This window comes from Sphaerodactylus townsendi, linkage group LG10 (genome assembly GCF_021028975.2).
Source record: "Sphaerodactylus townsendi isolate TG3544 linkage group LG10, MPM_Stown_v2.3, whole genome shotgun sequence".
Taxonomy (NCBI): Eukaryota; Metazoa; Chordata; class Lepidosauria; order Squamata; family Sphaerodactylidae; genus Sphaerodactylus; species Sphaerodactylus townsendi.
Window position 1 is genome coordinate 59771920 of NC_059434.1, and position 20197 is coordinate 59792116.

At 41.6% G+C, this 20197-nt stretch overlaps 1 protein-coding gene across 2 annotated transcripts; it reads right to left on the reverse strand.

Annotated features, from left to right (window-relative positions):
* Positions 1 to 167: 167 nt before the first annotated feature.
* On the reverse strand, positions 168 to 16766 carry REC114 (REC114 meiotic recombination protein). 2 transcript variants are annotated; one of them, XM_048508846.1, is made up of 7 exons: positions 16479 to 16766; positions 7563 to 7756; positions 7090 to 7179; positions 6310 to 6393; positions 5021 to 5233; positions 3334 to 3378; positions 168 to 874 (listed from the first exon to the last, which is right to left on the reverse strand). In XM_048508846.1, exons 2-7 carry the CDS (start codon positions 7746 to 7748, stop codon positions 713 to 715), a joined length of 780 nt encoding a protein of 259 aa, XP_048364803.1. In that variant the 5' UTR covers positions 7749 to 7756; positions 16479 to 16766; the 3' UTR covers positions 168 to 712. The 2 variants fall into 2 exon arrangements, with proteins under 2 accessions (XP_048364803.1, XP_048364804.1); XM_048508847.1 differs by lacking the exon at positions 3334 to 3378.
* Between the last annotated feature and the right edge of the window lie 3431 nt (positions 16767 to 20197).

Genomic DNA, 20197 nt, shown 5'->3' on the forward strand with positions numbered 1-20197 from the left:
CTGTCCAGCCTCTGGAGCTTCAGGATGGAGCAAGTAGAGGCCTCCAGTGTACTTAGCCCAGCCCTCTTGAAACATGATGAGTCAGGACTGGCTTCCCACTCCCAACACCTAAGTAGATTCTTAACCTACCGGTAGGTAATTTCCAATAAGAAAGCATATAAAAAACATGGTTTATAAAATACAGTTTAATAAACATAAACACTAACATACAACACAATGTCTAGGGGTTCCACTATTCATTTAAAGCACAGGTAATATTTTGAAACTTTTGTTAACATACATAGAAAGTAATGAGACTGAAGAGCAGTAGTTCTGTATGCTTAAATGTGGGCCTGTCCCAATCAGGTAGAAATAGGCAGGTAAGGAGCACAGGACCCATCTCGTTTACCCACAGACCTCTCCAAGTGCTTTTTTCCCACCCCACAAAAAACTTTAAATGTTAGACCTATCGAGGAGAAAAACACACTGTGAAATTAACTGCATGTGGGGAGAAGAGTGGGGGTTTTTTGCTGCTCATCTCTTTATCTCTTTTGCTTTTTATGAAAATGTCTCTTAAATGAAGTCTGGTTGTAGGTCTGCTTCTCAACTATATCATCATGCTCGAGTTACTTATTCTTAATACGTCTGACGATTTATACGATCCGAAGAGAAACGTGAGTATGTTTTTAAGTACTGTTTTTAATACTATATTTCTAGTACTAATAATTATTTCTTAACCTTCTGTCATTTTTTTCAGCTGCTTTTCCACTTCTTCTACAAAGGCTGGAAAGTTCTGATCCAAGAGACACAAACGGATAAAACTGCCTAAATCTTCAGCACTCCATGCAGATTGCTGATATGCCAGGGGAAGTGCAAAATTTGTCTTCAGTAAATCCTGCAGAAACAAACAGACGTAATCAACTTCATTTTAAAAAACACCAGAGCCTTTTAAAGATACTTTATACCTGCAGTGTGCATTTCATGCTGGCTAATCGTGATGAAATCCACGCGGAAGACCAATTTTTGTGTTATGAATGTAGGATGACTTTAAAATAATAGCTATCAGAAACGTAGCTAGCTCGTACAACACATTTATTTTATTACTATGCATTAAGGTTGGTTGCCCATTGGTCTTGTCTACTATTTAATTTTGTTTTAGTTTGTCCAGCGTTGTTTGCCAATAGTTCTTCCAATGGGATCTCAATATCCTGCCTGCTAGAGGTAGCAAACAAGTACCTTCATATTTAGATATCCGTCGCTGCCAAATAACAAAGACTGCTTTCATCAGCCCTCTTATTTGTGCATAAAGTCCAGGACATATTTAAGAATTGCCAACTACCCAAAGTCATATTTTTCTTCATACCTGGATAGTCCCATAAGCAAGCTATTACCTGCTCAAGCCCTTGAAAGTGGGGTGAAATTTTCAAATTGTCTCCCTATCTTGCATATATCCATGGTCTTCTAGCTTGTTACATTCACTTATTTAATGCAGACCCTGAAAGACTGTTCTACTTTGCCAAGTTTATATCAAAAGATTTGTAAGAAAGGGCAGAGTAAGCTCCTTTGAAACATCACAAAAAATCAAAAGATTTTACAAACCTTTTCATGTGATTTACAGGAACAACTACATTACATACTTTGAAATATATCCTAACATCTTCCAGACTGTACTCCTATAGTATGTGATTGCGCGAATAATCAAATAATATCTTATACATTGGGGGTAAAGTCATCACCATAAAGAAACTGCTTCATCATAAACAAAGCAGAATGCAGTGAAAAAGATTCATGTGTACATTTTTACTCATAGTATCAGAGCTAGAAAAGATACAGAAGAGGTCAGCTAAAATGATCCAGTGGACAGAACTATCTTTCTTTGACCTGATTTCCGAAACGAAACCTCCATGCTGAAAAACTGTGTATTTTTTTTATACTGGGGCAAAAGTAATGGCTGTCATCAGAGATGCAAGGGGTATCTGGCAAACTGATATTGGAAACAGCTGGGTCTTAATCTGATCAGTCACAACTCCTGCAAGTTCACAAACAGCCCACATAGGAAAACTGTGTGTTACCGCATCCTGAAAAATGTGACAATAATTGTTTTTTGAATGCCATAATATGCTTTTTAACCGTGGGAGTGCTTTGCTTTCACAAGGCTGCTATTACGAAACACTGAGAGGGAAATGTCAAGCTGTAGTGTGAATTAATTCCATATTCGCTGTAGGCAATAAGGATTCATGAAGTGGTGGGCAAGTTGAAAAGAAATGCAAAATAAATTATAATGAATGTGTACAGTTTCAACAGGGGATGGATGGGAGGAATCCAACTAATGATGATTAATGGGATTCCTCCCATCCATCTCACTGGGAGATGCTTTGGCCAATATCCCTTTTTTTAAGGGAAAGAGATACTGTTGCCATTTGAAGCCTTCCATGCTAGTCTTCTGCTTGACGTTTAAATGATGAGAGCCCCAATCCAGTGAGAGTTTTTGGCTGCAGTGTGAAGATTTTCATCAGTGGTAGGATTCTTGATAGCAAGGAGAAGAAGAGGCAATCTACTTAGCATTAGGGAGCCATCTTCCTAATTGTAAGCTCTACAAGGAGGAAAAATAGCAAAGGTGGGTAGATCCTGTCTTGAGCAGGGAGGTCTCCAAGCTTTTCCATTTGGGGAGGCAAATGTTTAATAAGGGTAGGGAGTCTCCTTACAGGAGAGAAAGGGGGGATACAAATCCAAACTCTTCTTCTTCTTAGTCAGGTGAAGTGGGATTTTTCCACTGGATCCCAGGGGCACTGGCATGGTTGCCTGAACAAGGCAGAGCCCTATGCTCCTTTGTCCCCCACTCAACAGTTGAGTCCTGGCAGCAGCACTCCTGGGACCAGCAGGGAGCCAGCACGTGAAAGGGGCAGGCATGGGGCCCCGCCCTTTGTTGAACACTGTGGCAGCAGCCTGGCTCACTGCTGTGTCCGGCCCTCCATGTTCACCTTAGGACGCCAAACCAGGGAAGAGTGGCTACAGGAAGCAGAAGCCCAAGCAGAGGGTGGCTCGCTGGTGATGGCAACAGCAGAAGAAGACACAATACTCCCATTCCTCACTTCTGGGGTGGGAAGAGAGGAGAGTGGTGGCCAAATGCGCCCCTCCACATGACACCCAAAAGTTTCACTCAGGGCTTGAGCCCCCAGAAGTTCCTTCCTGATGATGCCTATGCCCTTTTGAAGCACAAATTAAGTTAAACTTTTATCACAAGTAAGTTTGTCCTACCTTTAAGAAAGATTTCATTATTGAAAAATATTATTTTCGCCACAATCAATTCTGGTTTTTGCCACAGAAATAGCTGTCCTATCTTCAGCTAATTACCTGTGCTAGTTTTGCCACAATTACTCTTTCTTGAGCTGGACGAACCTATAAGATATTTAATAGACGTACATATTCATAAATGAACCAAGGCAAGAAAAATACTACAACAACATCAAAAACAAAGGCCAATTGGCCATGCTGGCAGGGGCTGATGGGAATTGTAATCCATAACATCTGGAGTGCCAAAGGTTCGCCACCACGGGTCTAGTCTGAGCATGCCCAAACATGTGGTAGGAAAATCAATGCCAACTCTCCCTGCTAGCTTTCTCTGTTCCCCAGTACTGTCACTGCTGGCCAGGACAAAGGCTTGCCAGCTGTACTGAAGGGGAAACAAAGCCTTCCTCTCCCTGCCATCTTGCTCTGGTTCCAAGTGCTGCTGGCTGGGATTAAGCCTGACTGTGTGGTTGGTTTTCTGTTTGTTTGGTATAAGTCCTCATGTGTGTGTTTGAATGGGGGCAATCACATTCTCTCTCACTAGATTAGCTGACACCATGATAAAAATGAGGGAGGAAAATGGGAATTAGAACAACCACATTTAGGTCCACTTCTTCAGATTTACAGACAAATAAAGGCTATTTTTATTTCATTTAACTTGGATAAAGAGCACCACAATACTTACCCTAGGCCGCCATTGTTGTCCCAAGGAGGCAGGAGGCTGGTCCGACCTTTGCCAACTGCCCGGTTCCATGTGGGGCGGGCTTTTCCAAGCCAGCACAGGCATGTGAAGTCAGCAAGGAGACAGGCAGAAAGCATTCCCAGCCTCTCATTAGCTTTCGCCCCTACGGTCTTTGATGATCTTCAGCCCCATGTTCCACTGGCTCTTGGTCAGCGTTCCTCCCTTTGGCTTCCTTTCAAAGCCATATGCCCAGTTAGTTGGCTACAACTAATGGTGGCAGGCTTTAGGACTGGAAAACCACTTGGCTATCTTATGAGGCCCTCAGAGGTAGCATGCCCTATGCTCCTCAACTGCTGCAAGTTTTTTGGAGGCAATTTCAAATGAAAGAGAGGCACTGATCTGTGTAGGAGCAGCCAAGGAGCACCATTTTGGAGGTTGCATCCACAGCTTCCAGATGTGTTTGGGCAGGAGGGCGGTTGGTGTTGGAAGGGATACTTCCAAAATAGAGTGTTTATTTACGGGCCAGTAACCCCTGTCCTCCCCTCAGCTAGCAATTAATAGAGTTTGTTGTTGTTAAAGACCATGTACTTTTTTACCAAGGTGATGTGTTTCATTTTTATTTTAAGCTTGTTTGAGTATGAAATTTAGAATGTAGGTAATGTAAAATCATATAAAAGCCTGGCTGTACTGGACCAAGGACAATTTTGTCCAACATAATGTTCTCAGTCCCTCAGTGTTCACTTTAAAGCAACATAAGAAGGCTAATGCAGAAAACATTAGACACAGTCCCAGCAAAATAATGGGATTATGGATGTATAGACAATTTATTTCAGCATGATTTAGTGATGGCTAAGTGTTATTGAAATTCAGGTTAAGAATGTTTGGTGAGCAACAGTTGTCATAAGTATGTTCTATTGATCTTTGGTAAATGCTAGTCTACTTAATTTTGGATTCAAAATGCAGGGGTGGTACATGCAGAGAGGCCTTAGTTGACTCTCTCAAATGCCCGCAAAGATGGGAGTAAAAGGGACCATCCAGCCACACAAAAATACAAGCATCTCAGCAACTTACAGTGTGTTGTACTGGCTGATTTTGTTCAGCATCTTTCACTTGATCTTCATCTTCAAGTGGCTGGCTGTGACTTTGTTGCAATTCCAGTCTTGCTGCATCCATTACTTGAACAGGTACATACTCATCAAGTTTCTGCACACAGCTATAGCAGTGTTCCTCTTTCTGTGTTTTAGAATCTCCCGCAAATTGAACACGAAACATACGATGTTTGTTCTATTTCAAAGCCAGAAAGAAAAACTGACATTTTATCTGTCAAGCTCTCAACTACCCAGCAGAAACTGAATGAGACTGTTTCTTCTGAGTCCTTATAGGTGCATTTAAAAAACCAGTACCATATGAACACCCGCCACTTAGCTATTAAGCAGGATTCCCATTGAACTGATTCTAAAAGGATCCAGTGACCAACTATGTTCCAAGAAAACATAAGCTATCTTTCAAAAAATCAAATGATCCAGTGCTGTGACAAGCTTCTTGACAAAGCAAAACAACAGTGCAGTCCTAAACAGAGTTAAACCCTTCCAAGTCCACTGACTTCAATAGCTCTAGAAGATGCCTTAATTTTAATTTTGATTTTGTTAGCAACCTTCACAAGAGGCAAACACAGAACACTTCATTGTGAAGCAAGCATTTCCAGTTTTGATGAAGTGTTGTTACTGTATATCTTACTGGTCTGTATTTCATTTAATCACAGCTTCTTTGTAAACTATTGCAGAGAGAGCACAGATTAAAAAATCATATTAAACAATGGCTGATGTCTCAGAGTGGCTTCCTGTGTCCCTTTTTATTGACATGGCCTTTAATGCCAATATATTAACACTTCCATCAGAGCCATTTTGGCTTGATTCATATGTTATGGGTTTGTTTTAGTTTCTGTGGAAGGGGGGTGTTAATACGCTATTTCCAAACACATAATCATAAGAAATGTGAATTGTGTAAATTAGAGGGACATGATGCAATTTTGATTTTGTGGCAGGACTTTTTAGACCTAGCACAACTGCAGATCTAGATTTAGACAGGACCTGAGGAATATTATTTAAAAAGCATTCTCTAAAGTTACAAATATATACACATATATTCTGAACTTTATACATATTCTTCATGAATAGTGTGTATAATGATTCCAAATGAAATGTCTTAGGTAAATTTAACAATGACTGATTTTGTACACATAACTCTATTTTAAGAACAACCTTAATATAAGCATGTCTTATGTTTTAGATCCAAAATGTGTGATGAAATACATATGAGGGGAGAAATACCTAGAAGAAAATGTGTCAGAAGCAGCATACCTTTATCTTTGAACCAAACAGCATGCAATCTGCATTTCTTACTATTTTCAACCACTTAGAAGCATCAATTAATGAAAAACCTTCCTAAAACGGAGAGAGAAAATCTAATGAGAAGCATAGAACAACCCAGAGTGCAGTGAAAGCAACATCTTACCCTGAGATGTTAATTCACCACACTTAAAACGTTTGGGGAAAATAGGCAATAGTGGCAATATTTTGGGGATGAGGCGGTCTACAAAATCTAATAAATAAATAAATAATATTGTAGGAAAAGGATTAGCAGTCAGTTTAATCCTTTTCTAGTTTTCGATAACAAAGCTGCATTATCAGTGTAAAGAAGAAGAGGAACTTTCCTTGGGCCAGTCTTTGCAGGTGTCCATTTGGATTGAGCAATATCTGCTCCAAATCATTTATATAAATATTAAAAAGGGTGGGAGCAGACCATCATTATCATTATTTCCGAAGGAGACTCTCTTTTCACTAATCTCCAACAGGGGGGGGGGGCTGTTTCTACTTGTGTCCAGGGAATGCTGGTACAATGACCCTCCTTTTACTACCTGAAGCTAGGAGCTGGGCCACACCACTTGCTGATCCACTTTCAAGTATCTGCAAGGGTCAAGTCCTCACAGGAGCAGGGCGGCACTCTCTACCGCTTCTACCAAGGGGAAAATGGGTGGGCTCTGTGCTGGCAACCATGATGAGTACTTATTTTCATCTACATAGTTTCCTTTCTGTATCCTCATTTATAAGGAAGTGCTTTGCAAGGAAAGTACTACTTACCAGTACTTTTTTTCCTCTGGAAATGAAGAAGTGGCCTGAAATAACTATAGTGAGAACAAGAACACCAGATTCTTCATCTGACTCCAGAACCTTTTTTATAATTGAAAAAGAAAAGGAGAGAAGCAAACAGGAATAATTCAGCAAAGGCTGTAATCTTAAATGTGGGGAGGGGAAATATGGAGACTGACAGGTACCCAACAAGTCACAAACATTTTTTTAAAAGCTACATTTATCAATCTGGAAGGCCTGTTCCTAAAAAAAACCATACACTAAGACATGCTGAAGTTACCAATAGGTGAAGAAATGCTTTATGCACATGCAAAGAAGCACTCGTCAGTATTTGTTTGTACTAGGACATAGATAGGGAGGGCTGAGCTGTGATACTCCTGCTCTGGCAAATCCTTCTGTCTCTTGCACAATACATTCAGCTACATAAGAGTGTCCTCCTCTTGGCCTGAATGAACCAAGCTCACCTTCCAGGAGCCTGAGGCAGTGGCCAAAGCTCCAGGCATGAATCGGCCATAACGCTTCAGTGGCCACTCCGAAACCCTGAGACAGGAGGAAGAATCCCGTGAACGTTCCGTTGCTGGAACTTCTGTTACTGGAGCTTCAGAACATGAAGTAAGGCACGCATGGCTTTCGTCACTGCATGTAGCCATCTTGTTAGCTACAAGAAATGCAGTGGAAAGAGGACAGAAAACACAGCAAGCATGTCAGATTTAGAAGGTGCATTCTTCAGTTAACCAAAATATGAGATTTAGACAATGGTCCAATGGCCCATTAAAATAAACTCCAGAACACTTGTTTTCAAGTGACAAATTTAAAGGTGGGATCACAGTTCTTGCAATGGAGCTATCTGAGGAGTTCAACCACATAATCAGACATTATCAGGCGTTTGAAACACACCAAAATAGATATCTCAGAGAACAACAGCAGCAATCTTTTACCTCAGGAGAAAAGAGGAAAGGGTCTAAGGAGGGCTTCTGAGGAAACACTTGAACGAGAGACTGAGGGAGGGAAACAGGGGAGGGAAACAGTCATACTAACAGCAAGAAGTCCCCAAACTGAATTTTTCTTAGGACAGTTTCCTATTTTCTGCTCAGCAAGGCTGGACTGACATATTCCGGGCCTTATGATATTTAAATTTTATCACTGTGAAGTCAGGGATGAGGATGGCCTGCATCTAGTAGAGAAGCCTGGTGTGTGACTGAACTGCCTAGGCCTGGCTCCTGAAGCAGCTGAGTTCTATGGAAAATAATTGCCTGCAGCCTAGGACAGAGACTTGAGAATAGCTGCTGTAGGTTGCTAAAGGGGGGAGGGGCACTTCATGGCACCAAAAAAGACAAAGAGACATATTTAAGTGGCATGAACTTTCATGAAGTACAGACCATTTCATCAGATGCAGAAAGCATGTTCTTAGTAGACTTTCTATACACAAACATTGGCACAGCAAAAAAAGACTGTGAACGTTGGGGCAGAAAGAGCATTTTATGTAATACTCAGTCATAAAAATATACGGAACAATAGTATCAGATGCTAGGAATGTTTTCCTAGACATGTTAAACAAATGTAATACCTGTACTGTGAGAGAAATCCTTTATTTTTTATTAATAACCCCCTCTTTACTGTCATGCTACAGGTGATACATTAGTTCATCACAATTAAGAGTCCATACCAGTTACAAAGGTCATGCAAATAGGGTTGCCAGATGGTTTCAACAAAAATAGACACAAATGGACACATTTGATAAAAATTTATCAACCCCTTACCATTAATGGCATCTAATTTGTCTTTTGTAAATCAATTACAGATCACAACAAACTATGTCAATGTAGATGCATTAAATGTTGCCGTTACCAACACCAATTAGTCAGTACAAATAACAAAATACAAATAGAACTGGTTCTAATTTTTACCACACCAAGACATTTTACTTGACCAGAATATAATAAATTAGTTGACTAGAAATAATCAGGTACAGTATCCAAAATTCAATGGGACAAGAAAATCATACATATCCTTAGCATGAGTCCAGATTTTTAACAGTTGGCCCTATCTCTATAAAATAAATTTTACTAGGATCAGAATATAATAAATTAGTTCAGTGAGGTGACTACAAATGAAATGTATATTATAACCTATTTTCCATTAATTGTAAGACTTTTGTCCATTTTTTAAAAAAAATTCACAGAGGGGTCCTTGGTCTCTGAATAAGTAAAGGGCATATTGAAACACATACAAATTACCCTGTCTTGCTGGGTGATCTTGGGCCAATCACACTCTCACCTATAACAAGCCTTAAGGGGTTGTTGAGAGGATAAAATGGAGGGAAGGGAAAATGTGAGGTGCTTTGGGTGCCCACTAGGAAGAAAGGTGGTGTGTAAATTATGTAAACTAACTTGCTGGAAGAGGACTAGAGGATAGAGTTTGGCAGTTGCTGCAAAAGCTGAAGGACACAAGAGGAGCAATACATTTGCACACGCTTCATGCCCTGCTAGTGCCACTTTATACCATCCCAAACAATGGCCAGTTCTGACACAGCCATCCTCCCCTCTTCTCTCCTCAAAAGCAATAAATCTTTATTCTGTTTAGGTTTACATCTGTCTCATTATATTTATTTTAGTTTGCCTAGTGAGGGCAGGGCCTGGAAAGGAATGTAAAGTCAACTGGTTTACTTTATGCTCTGGAAAGTATAACAGGGCTGGAGGAAAGTGCTTCTTGTCACCAAAGGCTACCATTTCTGATGCAGCTCAGTTCCTGACAAAAAAAGACAGGAAAATCTGACAAGCCAGCCAGTGAGTGGTTTCCCTGCCTGAAGAATTATAGAAGGTATAGGGACTGCCATTGCGTCCTAACTTCAGATACGTTTAGGGCTACACTATAAAAGTATGACGTGATTATTCCACCTCATGCTGCATAGAACAAAGTTCTAGTCCTAAAGCACAGCAAGAAACATAATACATCATTGTAAGAAATGGAGACAGTTAAATTGCAGCAAGACCTATAAAAATTGTATCTTATAATAGATGAACATTTTTTTGGAAAAAAAAAACAGAAGACATAAAGACTAGGAAACTTGGGGAGAAGCAAGTTATTACATCCTGCCAAAATATTTACATGCTTTTGAACTAACCAGGGTAGGTTCTTGGATGAAAAACAGCTTCTAATAGGGAATCGCTAATAAAAAACTTTAAATTTATACCCTTTTGATTAGAAAATGTTGCTTGTTTCTGCAATTACAGAGTAACGGTTTAACTCTCTAAATCAAAGATGGGAAAGAGAATGTTTGGAAGTCAATGTGAAAAGTATTTTTACTAACCAAAGTAAAAAAAATATAACTTTTAGGTGGCCCGTTAGACTGTTTGCCATCAAAGAAGAAAACAGAAAAAATGCAGCACAATAGCTGCCAAAGGCATATTTCATAAATAATTTCTTCTTAAGGGGTGACACTGTACTGTTCTCAGAAGCTGTGTCTGGAGTTGGGTGGGGCCTCAAGGCCTCTTGACTCCCAGAAAACCCCACCAGAATGGTCACCTCAGGGTGCCAGGCTGGTCAGGAGCATGGGACATGAGACGGTAGACCAGGACCCTGGAAGACACAGAGGCAGAGTCTGGGGGGAAGAACATTCACATAACTGGTAGAGGATGAAGACAGTGAGCCCACCATGAGGGACCTGGGTCCTCACATCCCACCCCACCTGAGTTGGAAAAGCAGTCAGGTTAGGTTGCATCCCCCATGCTGCACCCTTTGGCTGAAAGCAACTAGAGCTGAGTACTGGAGGCCCAAGGTCCTGCCAAAAGAGAAGGGAGACATTAAGACCAGCTCAAGCCCACTATTCTGGACTACTATGAAATGTTACCTGAAACCTATAAGCATAAATTTTGAGCCCTAGTCTGGAAGAAGGATGTAGTCTACTGATGGCCAAAATCATTGACTAAGGGGGAGAAGAAAATAGTATATAGATCAGCTGTTCTCAACCTGTGGGTCGCAATCCCTTTGGGGGTTGAATGACCCTTTCACAGGGGTCGCCTCAGACTCTCTGCATCAGTGTTCTCCATCTGTAAAATGGATAAATGTTAGGGTTGGGGGTCACTACAACATGAGGAACTGTATTAAAGGGTCGCAGCATTTGGAAGGTTGAGAACCACTGATATAGATGGTCATGGAGAAATTCCTACAAGCGATTCCATCCCAAGTCAAACTAGATAACTTAAAGTAGACTTGAGAGTCTGGGGATGCCACAAATCTACTGGAGAATGTAGTCTGGAAAAGCCGGAGGAGACCAAGGAAGGATCCAAGGTTGATAGTAAGCCAAATCCTGGATGCTGTACGATCTACCACTTGTCCTTTTGACCCGTGCCCTTCCTGGTTGGTGAAAGCCGGCAGGGAGGAGCTTCGGAGCCACCTGTTGGATATAGTCAAAGCTGCTCCCCTTGGAGCAAGGAGGTTTTCCTGAGCCAGGCTTAAAGAGGCGGTGGTCACCGCCCACAGCTCTCCTAAAAGAAAGACGCAGATCCCTGGAGATCCGGCCAATTACCGCCCAGTTTCTAATTTGCCATTCTTGGGCAAGGTAATTGAGCGAGCGGTGGCGGCTCAGCTCCAGCGATTCCTGGATGACACAAACGTACTGGATCCCTTCCAGTCTACAGCTTCAGCGCTGGTCATGGGACGAGGCAGTGCAGTACTGGTCACTGCTGTGGGCGGCCTCCGACCCCACTTGGACAGAAATGGGTTGGCTGGCTGTTGAGATGTTGTTGAATCTCACCCATGGCGTTACGATATGGTAGATCCGCGGACCTTTTGGTCCACCGCCTGCAGCTATTGCTCGGGGAGTTCGAGATTCCAGCCTTAACCATTGGCTGATCACCGTTCCTCGAATCGAGGTGCTTAACAGGTAACATCGGGGGGAGATGAATCTCCAAAGCGTGCAGCCCCATTATGTGTGAGGGGTGCGCAAGGAAGCGACCTACTCTCCCGATGCTTTAATATCTACATGCACCCCTGGCGAGGAGTCCTAGTTGGGGTTTGGGCTGCGGTGTCACCTGTATGCTGATGACACGCAGCTCTTGTTCTAATGGAGGGGCAGCCGACCTAGGCCCCTGATGCTCTCAAGCGTTGTCTTGATGCTGTGGCTGGTTGGTTGAGTGCAAGTAAATGAAGTTGAATCCCCACTAAGGCGGGGGGTCTGTGGCTGGGCGGGGAGTGTCGGTGGCCTTTGGCCTGCCACTACCCTTCTTGGCCGAGGAGCGTTAAAAAGTAGCCAGTCCGCCAAGAGCCTGAAATGACTCTGGATCCATCTCTATCATTGGTGGTCCAGGTCACGCAGAACTGTAGGCAACTTTACCATCCTGCGGCGAGGCCACGACGCTGGCCCGTATCTCTTCCCGCGTTCTGATCTAGCCACTGTAGATCATTACCACGGTCACCTCTAGATTAGACTACTGTAACTTCGCTTCTGGCGAGATACCTTTAGCCATGATCGAGAAACTGAAATTTCGTACAGGAATCACGACAATGAACTCCTTTCGGAGCAACAGCAAGGGACGGATTACTCGGTCCTATACCAACTTTACTGGCTGCCGATGCAAGTACCGGGTCATGTTTAAAGTTCTGGTTTTGACCTTTAAAGCCATTCCGCGACCTTGTACCTGCATATCCTAAGGGACCGTCTCTCCCTATATGTAGCCCTTCTAGGCCCCTCCGTTCATGTCGGGCCGGACCTGCCTAGTGATCCCTGGCTGCGAAGTCGGCATTTGGCCTCTACACAGAGGCCAGGGCTTTTACGACTCTGGCCTACCTGGTGGAACAGGCTTCCAGGTGAGATCCAGGGCCCTCGCGAGGATTCCACAAAAAGTTTCCGCCCAGGGCCTGTAAAGCAGACCCTGTTCAGCCAGGCGTTTAACCAACGGCGATGACAATCAACCCATAATAATATAAGTAAACATCTGGCCTCCCATTGAGTTCATAAAGGGGCTGAAATGGCTGAAGCCATCTCTGGATTTAAAATTTTATGTATTTTAACTAATTTATATTTATATTTATGATGTTTTAAATTTTTATGTTGTTGGAAACCGCCCTGAGCCTTCGGGGAGGGCGGTATACAAATATAATAAATAAATAAATAAATAAATAAATAAATAAATAAATAAATAAATGGAGGAGGTGACACACTGCACACGGGCAAGCCAGGTTTAACCTCAACCCCCCCTCTCCCTTTGACTCTATGGAGCAGCAACGGAGTTTCCCAGGAGCAGGATTTCAACCATTGTTTCCCCAACCAGAACACAGACTAGTTGAAGCCTGGGGAGGTGGTCAGAGCAAAGAAGGAAAAGGTCTGGGACCCTATTTCACCTGTGGGAATTGGGGCAACTACAAGATAGAATGTCTTCTAATGGAACATGATCATTTGTAGTTGATGCAGAAGAAACCATTCAGGTTCAACCTACTTTCATAGTGCAGGTTTTGGGGCAGATGAACTCAGAAGAAAAAAATGAGGTGAAACTAATGGCAGACCTCTAAAAGGCATCTGGCCAATTTGAAGTTCTGAATTGGTGGTTGACAAAATATCCTGATAAAGAGGATGTGAAGTATTTGGCTAATAGTTCTTGGTGGGCTTCCATATTCCATATGCATTTTTATAAGCCTCTATATTAAGCTTCTGTTATGTAATTTGAGGGTTTCATCATTAGGGGTAAACTCTAAGGAGGCAGCAGGTGAATATGAGGGCTGAAACACACCTTTTACCTTTAGAAAATGTAGAAAAATGTAGGGTCCTATTGCTTGATGGAAAATCTTTCTGTTTTGCACATACAGCATCTACTTAGTCCCAGGTAGAGCTGGCGAATTGGGACTTAAGAGCTCCACTCAGCAGGCCAGGCCTGACCTTCAAAGAGAAATTGGCAGTAGATTAAGGTGATCTATCGGCCTTGTTGGAGGCTGATGTGAACAACAGGGAAAGCATGGAAAAACAAGACCTAGCTGGCTTATGCTGGGAAAAACAAGGAAAGATCTGTGCCATACACCATATACTCTGAATATGGATACATGCAGCTCAGATAGAGTGCCAGTTTTTCATACACTTTCACTACCAGGTAGCCAGAGGGCCCCAAGAAGTTTGCAGCCACCTCTGCCATCTTTGTTGTCAATGGCTGAAACGAGAAAAAGGAGATGAGATGCTGGACCTGATGATCGTGGAGCAGTTTCTGGCTGTCCTGCTCCTGGAGGTGGAGAGCTGGTCAGGGAATGCAGACTGGAGACCCAGTTTCCAGGCAGTGACCCTGAGCCAGGCAGAGGGCCAGCCAATGCAGTAGTGGAAACTGCTGGAATGTTATCATATAGCAATTATACTGGCAGTGCCATGCCAATCACCAATTCTGAACTTTTACAAAATACTATTTACTACCATTATTATAGCTATATGATAGATGACTTCCAATAGGAAAAGGGCCATTCTGAAATATCATAGGTTAGCAACATTTCACTTTCTTTCAAAGTTCATTGATACTGAAACAAAGTTGACAAAAAAAAGTTTATCGGAATAATGTTATGTAGACAGAGGAAACATAGTAGTTCTGTACCAATCACTGAACAGATGTTCTTTTGCTAATCATTCCAAATACCCCTGTGATGAGAAACTCCTCGAACTGCAGAAGTAAATAAGTGAAAAAGAAGCATAGTGTTATAGATTCATCCCATTAGGGAAAATATGATTCTTCAGCCAAAATCTAATGAGAATATTTAAGTAAGATTAAAGGACACACACAAAAATGAATAGCTGACTCTTGGGGATAGGGAAACTGAAGTTCCATAAATCAAAGAGGAAGCCTGGCAAAGGTCAATATTCAACTAATATATTAGTTAGCAATAGGGTTGGAAGCAAACACATGAAAGGAGGCCAAGAGTAAGAACTTTATGAGAAAACAGACTCAGACATAAGCCATTGGAGGTTAAGTTATGATTCCAAATAAAAAGCAATTGGAAGCTAGATGTGACAGGAATACATGAATTATAAAGTGTAACTGAAAGAAAGAAATGACACTTCTACTGAGTATCAGGAAGCAAGTACACCATCAGAACAAGCCCACCTGATATGAAGGACCATATGGAATAGAGAGGATGTACAGAAATCTCCCATTGGATGAGGTAATCTCCAAATTAGTAGCTTCAGCATGAAACACACAGGATGGGACACAATGTAGAAGTCTTACCAGCACAACACTATATTTGCCTAGACTGACATATCCATCTCTGCTAAGGATCAGGGGAATAAATATTTCCATTTCACAGATCCTTTGCCACATAAACTGAAATGAGCCTCTTCAGGATGATGTCAACTAATATTGACTCCCTGTTCTTCCCTCTTTAAGCATTCATTTATCTGCACATTTATCATAGAATCAGTTCTATGAGCACCTGCAGATCCCACAGTCATCACAAACACTTCATCATATCTTACAGTTTACTTACAAGATCTAGTAAGATGAATGTTGGAAGTTTGGAGAAAAGTATGTGGATTTTAAGCAAAGATGGTGGTTGTACAAACCTGTACCAATTTTGGTCAAGACTAACAAAAGAAATCAATCACGTTAACAGTATTAGATCGAATGATGGAAGTGTTGCTGTTGGATTTGATAGCAGACATTGTTCTAGATAAGAGCATAATACCAGTGGTGGGATCCAAAAATTTTAGTAACAGGTTCCCTCGCCAGCCCCCCCTCAGCAAAGGGGGCAGAGGTGTACTTAGGCAAACCTGAGCCCTGGGCAAAACCTGAGTTGGATGCCCCCCCCCCATGGGCAGCCACCCCACCACAACCCCCCACATTTTTTTTTGCATCAGGTCATTTCTAAATCATCATCACATTATAGAAAATGCCCCAACTCACAAATCTGAACACAGCAATGGTGAAACACACAGGTTCTTTGATAGAGACTGGTGAGATAAAAGGTACGAAAGGCTGAGAATCAATGAATTGCAGTACCTGAAAGGGATTAACCCAGTTCAGGGAGTTACATTATTAGTCGCAATTGCTATATGGAACCTTCACATTCAAAGTCAGTATGCCTCTCGGGGAGGCATGGAAAAGCGGACCCAATTAGTAACCCCCTCTCAGCACACACAAATAATTAGTAACCCACTCTCAGGAACTGGTGAGAACCTGCTAGATCCCACCTCTGCATAAGACCATGGTCCACTAAAAAGTAGAAGAATTGAAAAGGTTTAACTGTGAAGCAGTAGATGAGTAGTTCTGCAAATCATAAAATTACATAAATTGATCGCAGTTTTACAGTTAAGGGATAGGTGTCAAAAAGTGACTTATTTCTCATTAGCCTGGAAACCATTTGATCTTGAGCAGGATACATTCATTATTAAGAAGAATTCTGGGACTTACCTGGGGTGCCGTTTGTGAGCCTGTGTGGGGAGGGAGGAAAAATAGAAGTGCTGATCCAAGGCAGAAGCAGCTGTCCAGGTGGGGAATGCAGCAGCCGGCTCCAGCCACCCAACCCTTCTTCTATGGCTGGGAGATCTTACCAGCATGGCCACCAGCCTCCTTCCTGTCTGGCCGGCCAATCTGATGTGGCTGGAGAAACCACCGGGATGGGGTCCTTACAAGGGCTCTTTCCCCGCCCTACTTAAAGCACCGCTGCTTTCACTAGGCCTCATTTGGCCTTGAGGTTTTCTGGAGCAGTGGATGTCCTCTTTGAAAACAAACAGCAGACCAGCAGTTGGGTAATGAGTGACTCCCTGCTTTGTAGGGAGGTCTATCAGCAGGAGGAAAATATAACCATATGGAGGAGACTAAATGTGTTTTTGTCTTTATAGATAAGGAGACAACATGAATACTAGATAATATAAAGAAGCTGTAACGAACTGGCAGTTGAGATTTGGGCATAATATTCAAATGGAACAATAAGAGAGTATGTGGCTAAAAGGATTTAAATATAAATTGCTCCAATTTGGAAGTAGAATTTCTGTAAAATGATGTACTGTTGGTAGAAATTGCCAAAGATGTACAAAATGTTTCAAATAAGTGTTGGAAATGTGGTCACCATAAAGGGACTTTTTATAATTTATGGTGGCTGTGTTAAAAAAAAAAAAGAAGTGCTGGATTTTAATACACTCAGCAATTCAAAAAATTTTTTACCATTAATATTCAAGTGAAACCAGAGGCTTTTCTTTTGGTACTTATGGACAGATATCTGGAAAGAAAGCACAACTTTGTTTTTAAGTATGACAGCAGCAGCCAGAATATTATATGTGCAAAAGTGGAAAACTGCATCTATACCTACAGTAGAAGAATGGCTTGTGAAGTTGTTAAATTGGCTGGGATGGCTCAACTTACTTGTTGATTAGAGAAAATAAATTTTTGGATAACTGGAAATCCTTACTAGCCTTTTTGGTAAAACTGAAAAAAATGAGTTGAGGACTTGAGGACTTGAGTAATTAAAAATATCATTAAAAAGATTTAATAGAGAGATGTGTGAGGTTTATTAGTAATAACAAATAAAAATGAATGTTATATATGTCACTGAAGAGCAAGTAGTAATATTTCATGTGTCAATACTCAGTGCAGGCAAAATCAGGAGCCTTTTCACTTAAAAATTGTATATGGTCCCCCCCCCCTCCTTCTGTGTTTGTAAGTCTTTCAAGTTTTAAAATGAAATCCCCCGCCAACAAATAAAACAATATATAATCCATTCAATAAACAGTACATCAGTGCTATTAAGACAGTAGTCTCCTCAGCAAAGATTTGCAACCTTCATCATCACCAATTTTTTACTTCCTTTTTTATGAATAAACAGAAGGCAGAGAAAAACTATGAGGTTATTGTAAGTAGTATAAACAGTAGCTTGTAAATATTTCAGGTATGTTCCTACATGCAAATGTTGACTCATTCATCACAATCTGAGTGCATTCTGCTTTCATACACCTTTTCTTGCACAAAACTTAATTTTTTTACCACATTAGTGCCCCATTATGACTTGACATGCGGAACCCTGTACTCTAATCTGTTTTTGATTTGTAAGGAAAGTGCCAAACGTTAATTATAAAGCAAGGCTTCTGTGACTTAACCATTTTGCATTTATAGTCTTTTGATATAGTCCAGAGAAGGAGGCTGAACCTTATTTAATTTAACCAACACATATTTGGTTAAAGCACCATCAAAAGAGTGACTGGAATCCTTCGGAGTCAGCTGGAGAAGTCACTTTGAAGAAGGCATTTATTAGCAACATTCTCCATGGTCCCAAGAAGGGGCCAAGAAAGTCTGGGGAAAATCAGCTGCTACTTATTATAGTTAATAGTTGTCATTCCCAACAGGGTAAAGTGTCAACAAATAGTGTTGATATTAGGATTTGCAATTTGTTTTACAAAAAGCATAAAATTAAACAAAATGAGCTGATATATGTAACAACCATTAGAAGGAACCTTTACATTTCATTCATTATAGAAATATTCTTGAACAATCTGAATGTGTTAACTATGATAAACAAATAATTAGCAAATGTCACAGTTTAATGCATGACATTACCTTTTCATTAAAGTCTAGGAAAGGAAGACCATACTTTCTGGAAGTTTATTTATATGCAGTTCACTCCCAAAGTCCAGAGCAACAGGGCTTCTAGATTCAAGGCTGCACTCTGAGAAAATTATTTCAGGGGTATGGAGGGGCCCATACCCAAAAATTCCTCCTAAGAGGCACTCATACATTTTCAGCGCCTTCAATTCTGAGATTCATTCCAGGATCGCTCCTGGAACCAAATATCTTGGTCCCTCCTACATTTCCTTCTGAAACATTGTTAAAATGATGGCAGTGTTGCCAGACTGACCTATGGGGGACCTAGGGCCCCTGTTTTAATAAAGTGGCACCTCTACTGCCTCAGCCAACTTTGGGATGCCCAGCAGCAGGGCAAAAATAGAGAAGCTTGTTTTGGGCAGCCTACAAGGAAAAAGAACTTTATCTGGACTTGTCTCCCTCCTTTCACACCCTTCCGGCAGGATTAAATCTACATATAAAAGATCTTGTGTGGAGAGAGTTTCCATCTCCAGCCCTGGACCAGACACACCGGAGAAGACAAAGGATGTATTAATGTGCTTGCCTGGCCTGTATTGTACTATCTAATGTTTCTTCCTCCGAGAAACATTTTTAATGACCACCTTCCTTTACATTATCATTGTTTCCCAGCTGTAATCTTTTCAGCTAACTTCCCTGGACACATCAGGCTGGGGTGAATTCACAATGGGGTGAATGGCCAAAAGAGAGCAGACTAAATTCAGCTCCTCCCCCAGCCACATCCCTGGAACCCCCCTCATTACACCAGTGGCAGGAGCACATGGACGCTGGTGCAGCATCCCATGCCACGTCCAACCGCCAGGGAGGGTGGCAGTGGCTGCTTGCTGGTAGATTTGCTTCTCCACAAGCTAGTGGGGTTATGGGTCCAAGAAGTTCTAACTGATGACCCTAGTATCCATCCTGTTGCTTCTGATACCAACAACCTGCTTCATCTCTATCAACATCAAGGGTACCTACTTTCACATCTTAATCCAGTCACATCATCTGCTTCTCCAGTTTACTTCAGGAGACCACTACTAGTACAACGTCCTGCCCTTTGGCCTTTCCACCACCCCAAGAGTTGCCATAAAGTGCATGGTAATGCTTGAAGCACATTTTCAGCATCAAATGATCACCAGTTTCCCTTACATATAAATTGACTTCTGACAACAACCTTATGTTTTTCCATTTATTATTAACTTGTAGAGCTTAGTCTCACTGGGCTTTTGGATGAAAAGTGAAGTTATACCTGCATCCTGCCTGAATGCTACAATTCATAAAGACACTTCTGTCCACATTACAACTGGCTAGACAAATCCCACAAATCTTAGATCTCATGGCAGCTTCCATGTCTTACTCTTCACCAGACTTCATATGAGTCCTTTGAAGACTGGTTCTTTCATTTCCTGCTATAATGAACTTCGAAGGAAAAAAAATCTCCTCATGCCTCTGAAACTGTTACAGTCTCTTTAGAGATAGATGGAGTGGAACGATTTTAACAGGAAAGTAGCCAAAACAGTACACGGGCTTTGGATACAAATGTCTCAGAAACAGAGAGG

Excerpts from the sequence above, each read along its gene's own strand:
- REC114 (XM_048508846.1), bottom strand. The coding sequence starts at position 7,748 with ATGGCTACATGCAGTGACGAAAGCCATGCGTGCCTTACTTCATGTTCT. Across the intron at positions 7,180-7,562 it reads CTGCCTCAGGCTCCTGGAAG|GTTCTGGAGTCAGATGAAGA; the intron begins GTGAGCTTGGTT and ends ATTATAAAAAAG. Across the intron at positions 875-3,333 it reads TTGTGGCAAAACTAGCACAG|GATTTACTGAAGACAAATTT; the intron begins GTAATTAGCTGA and ends TTGTTTCTGCAG.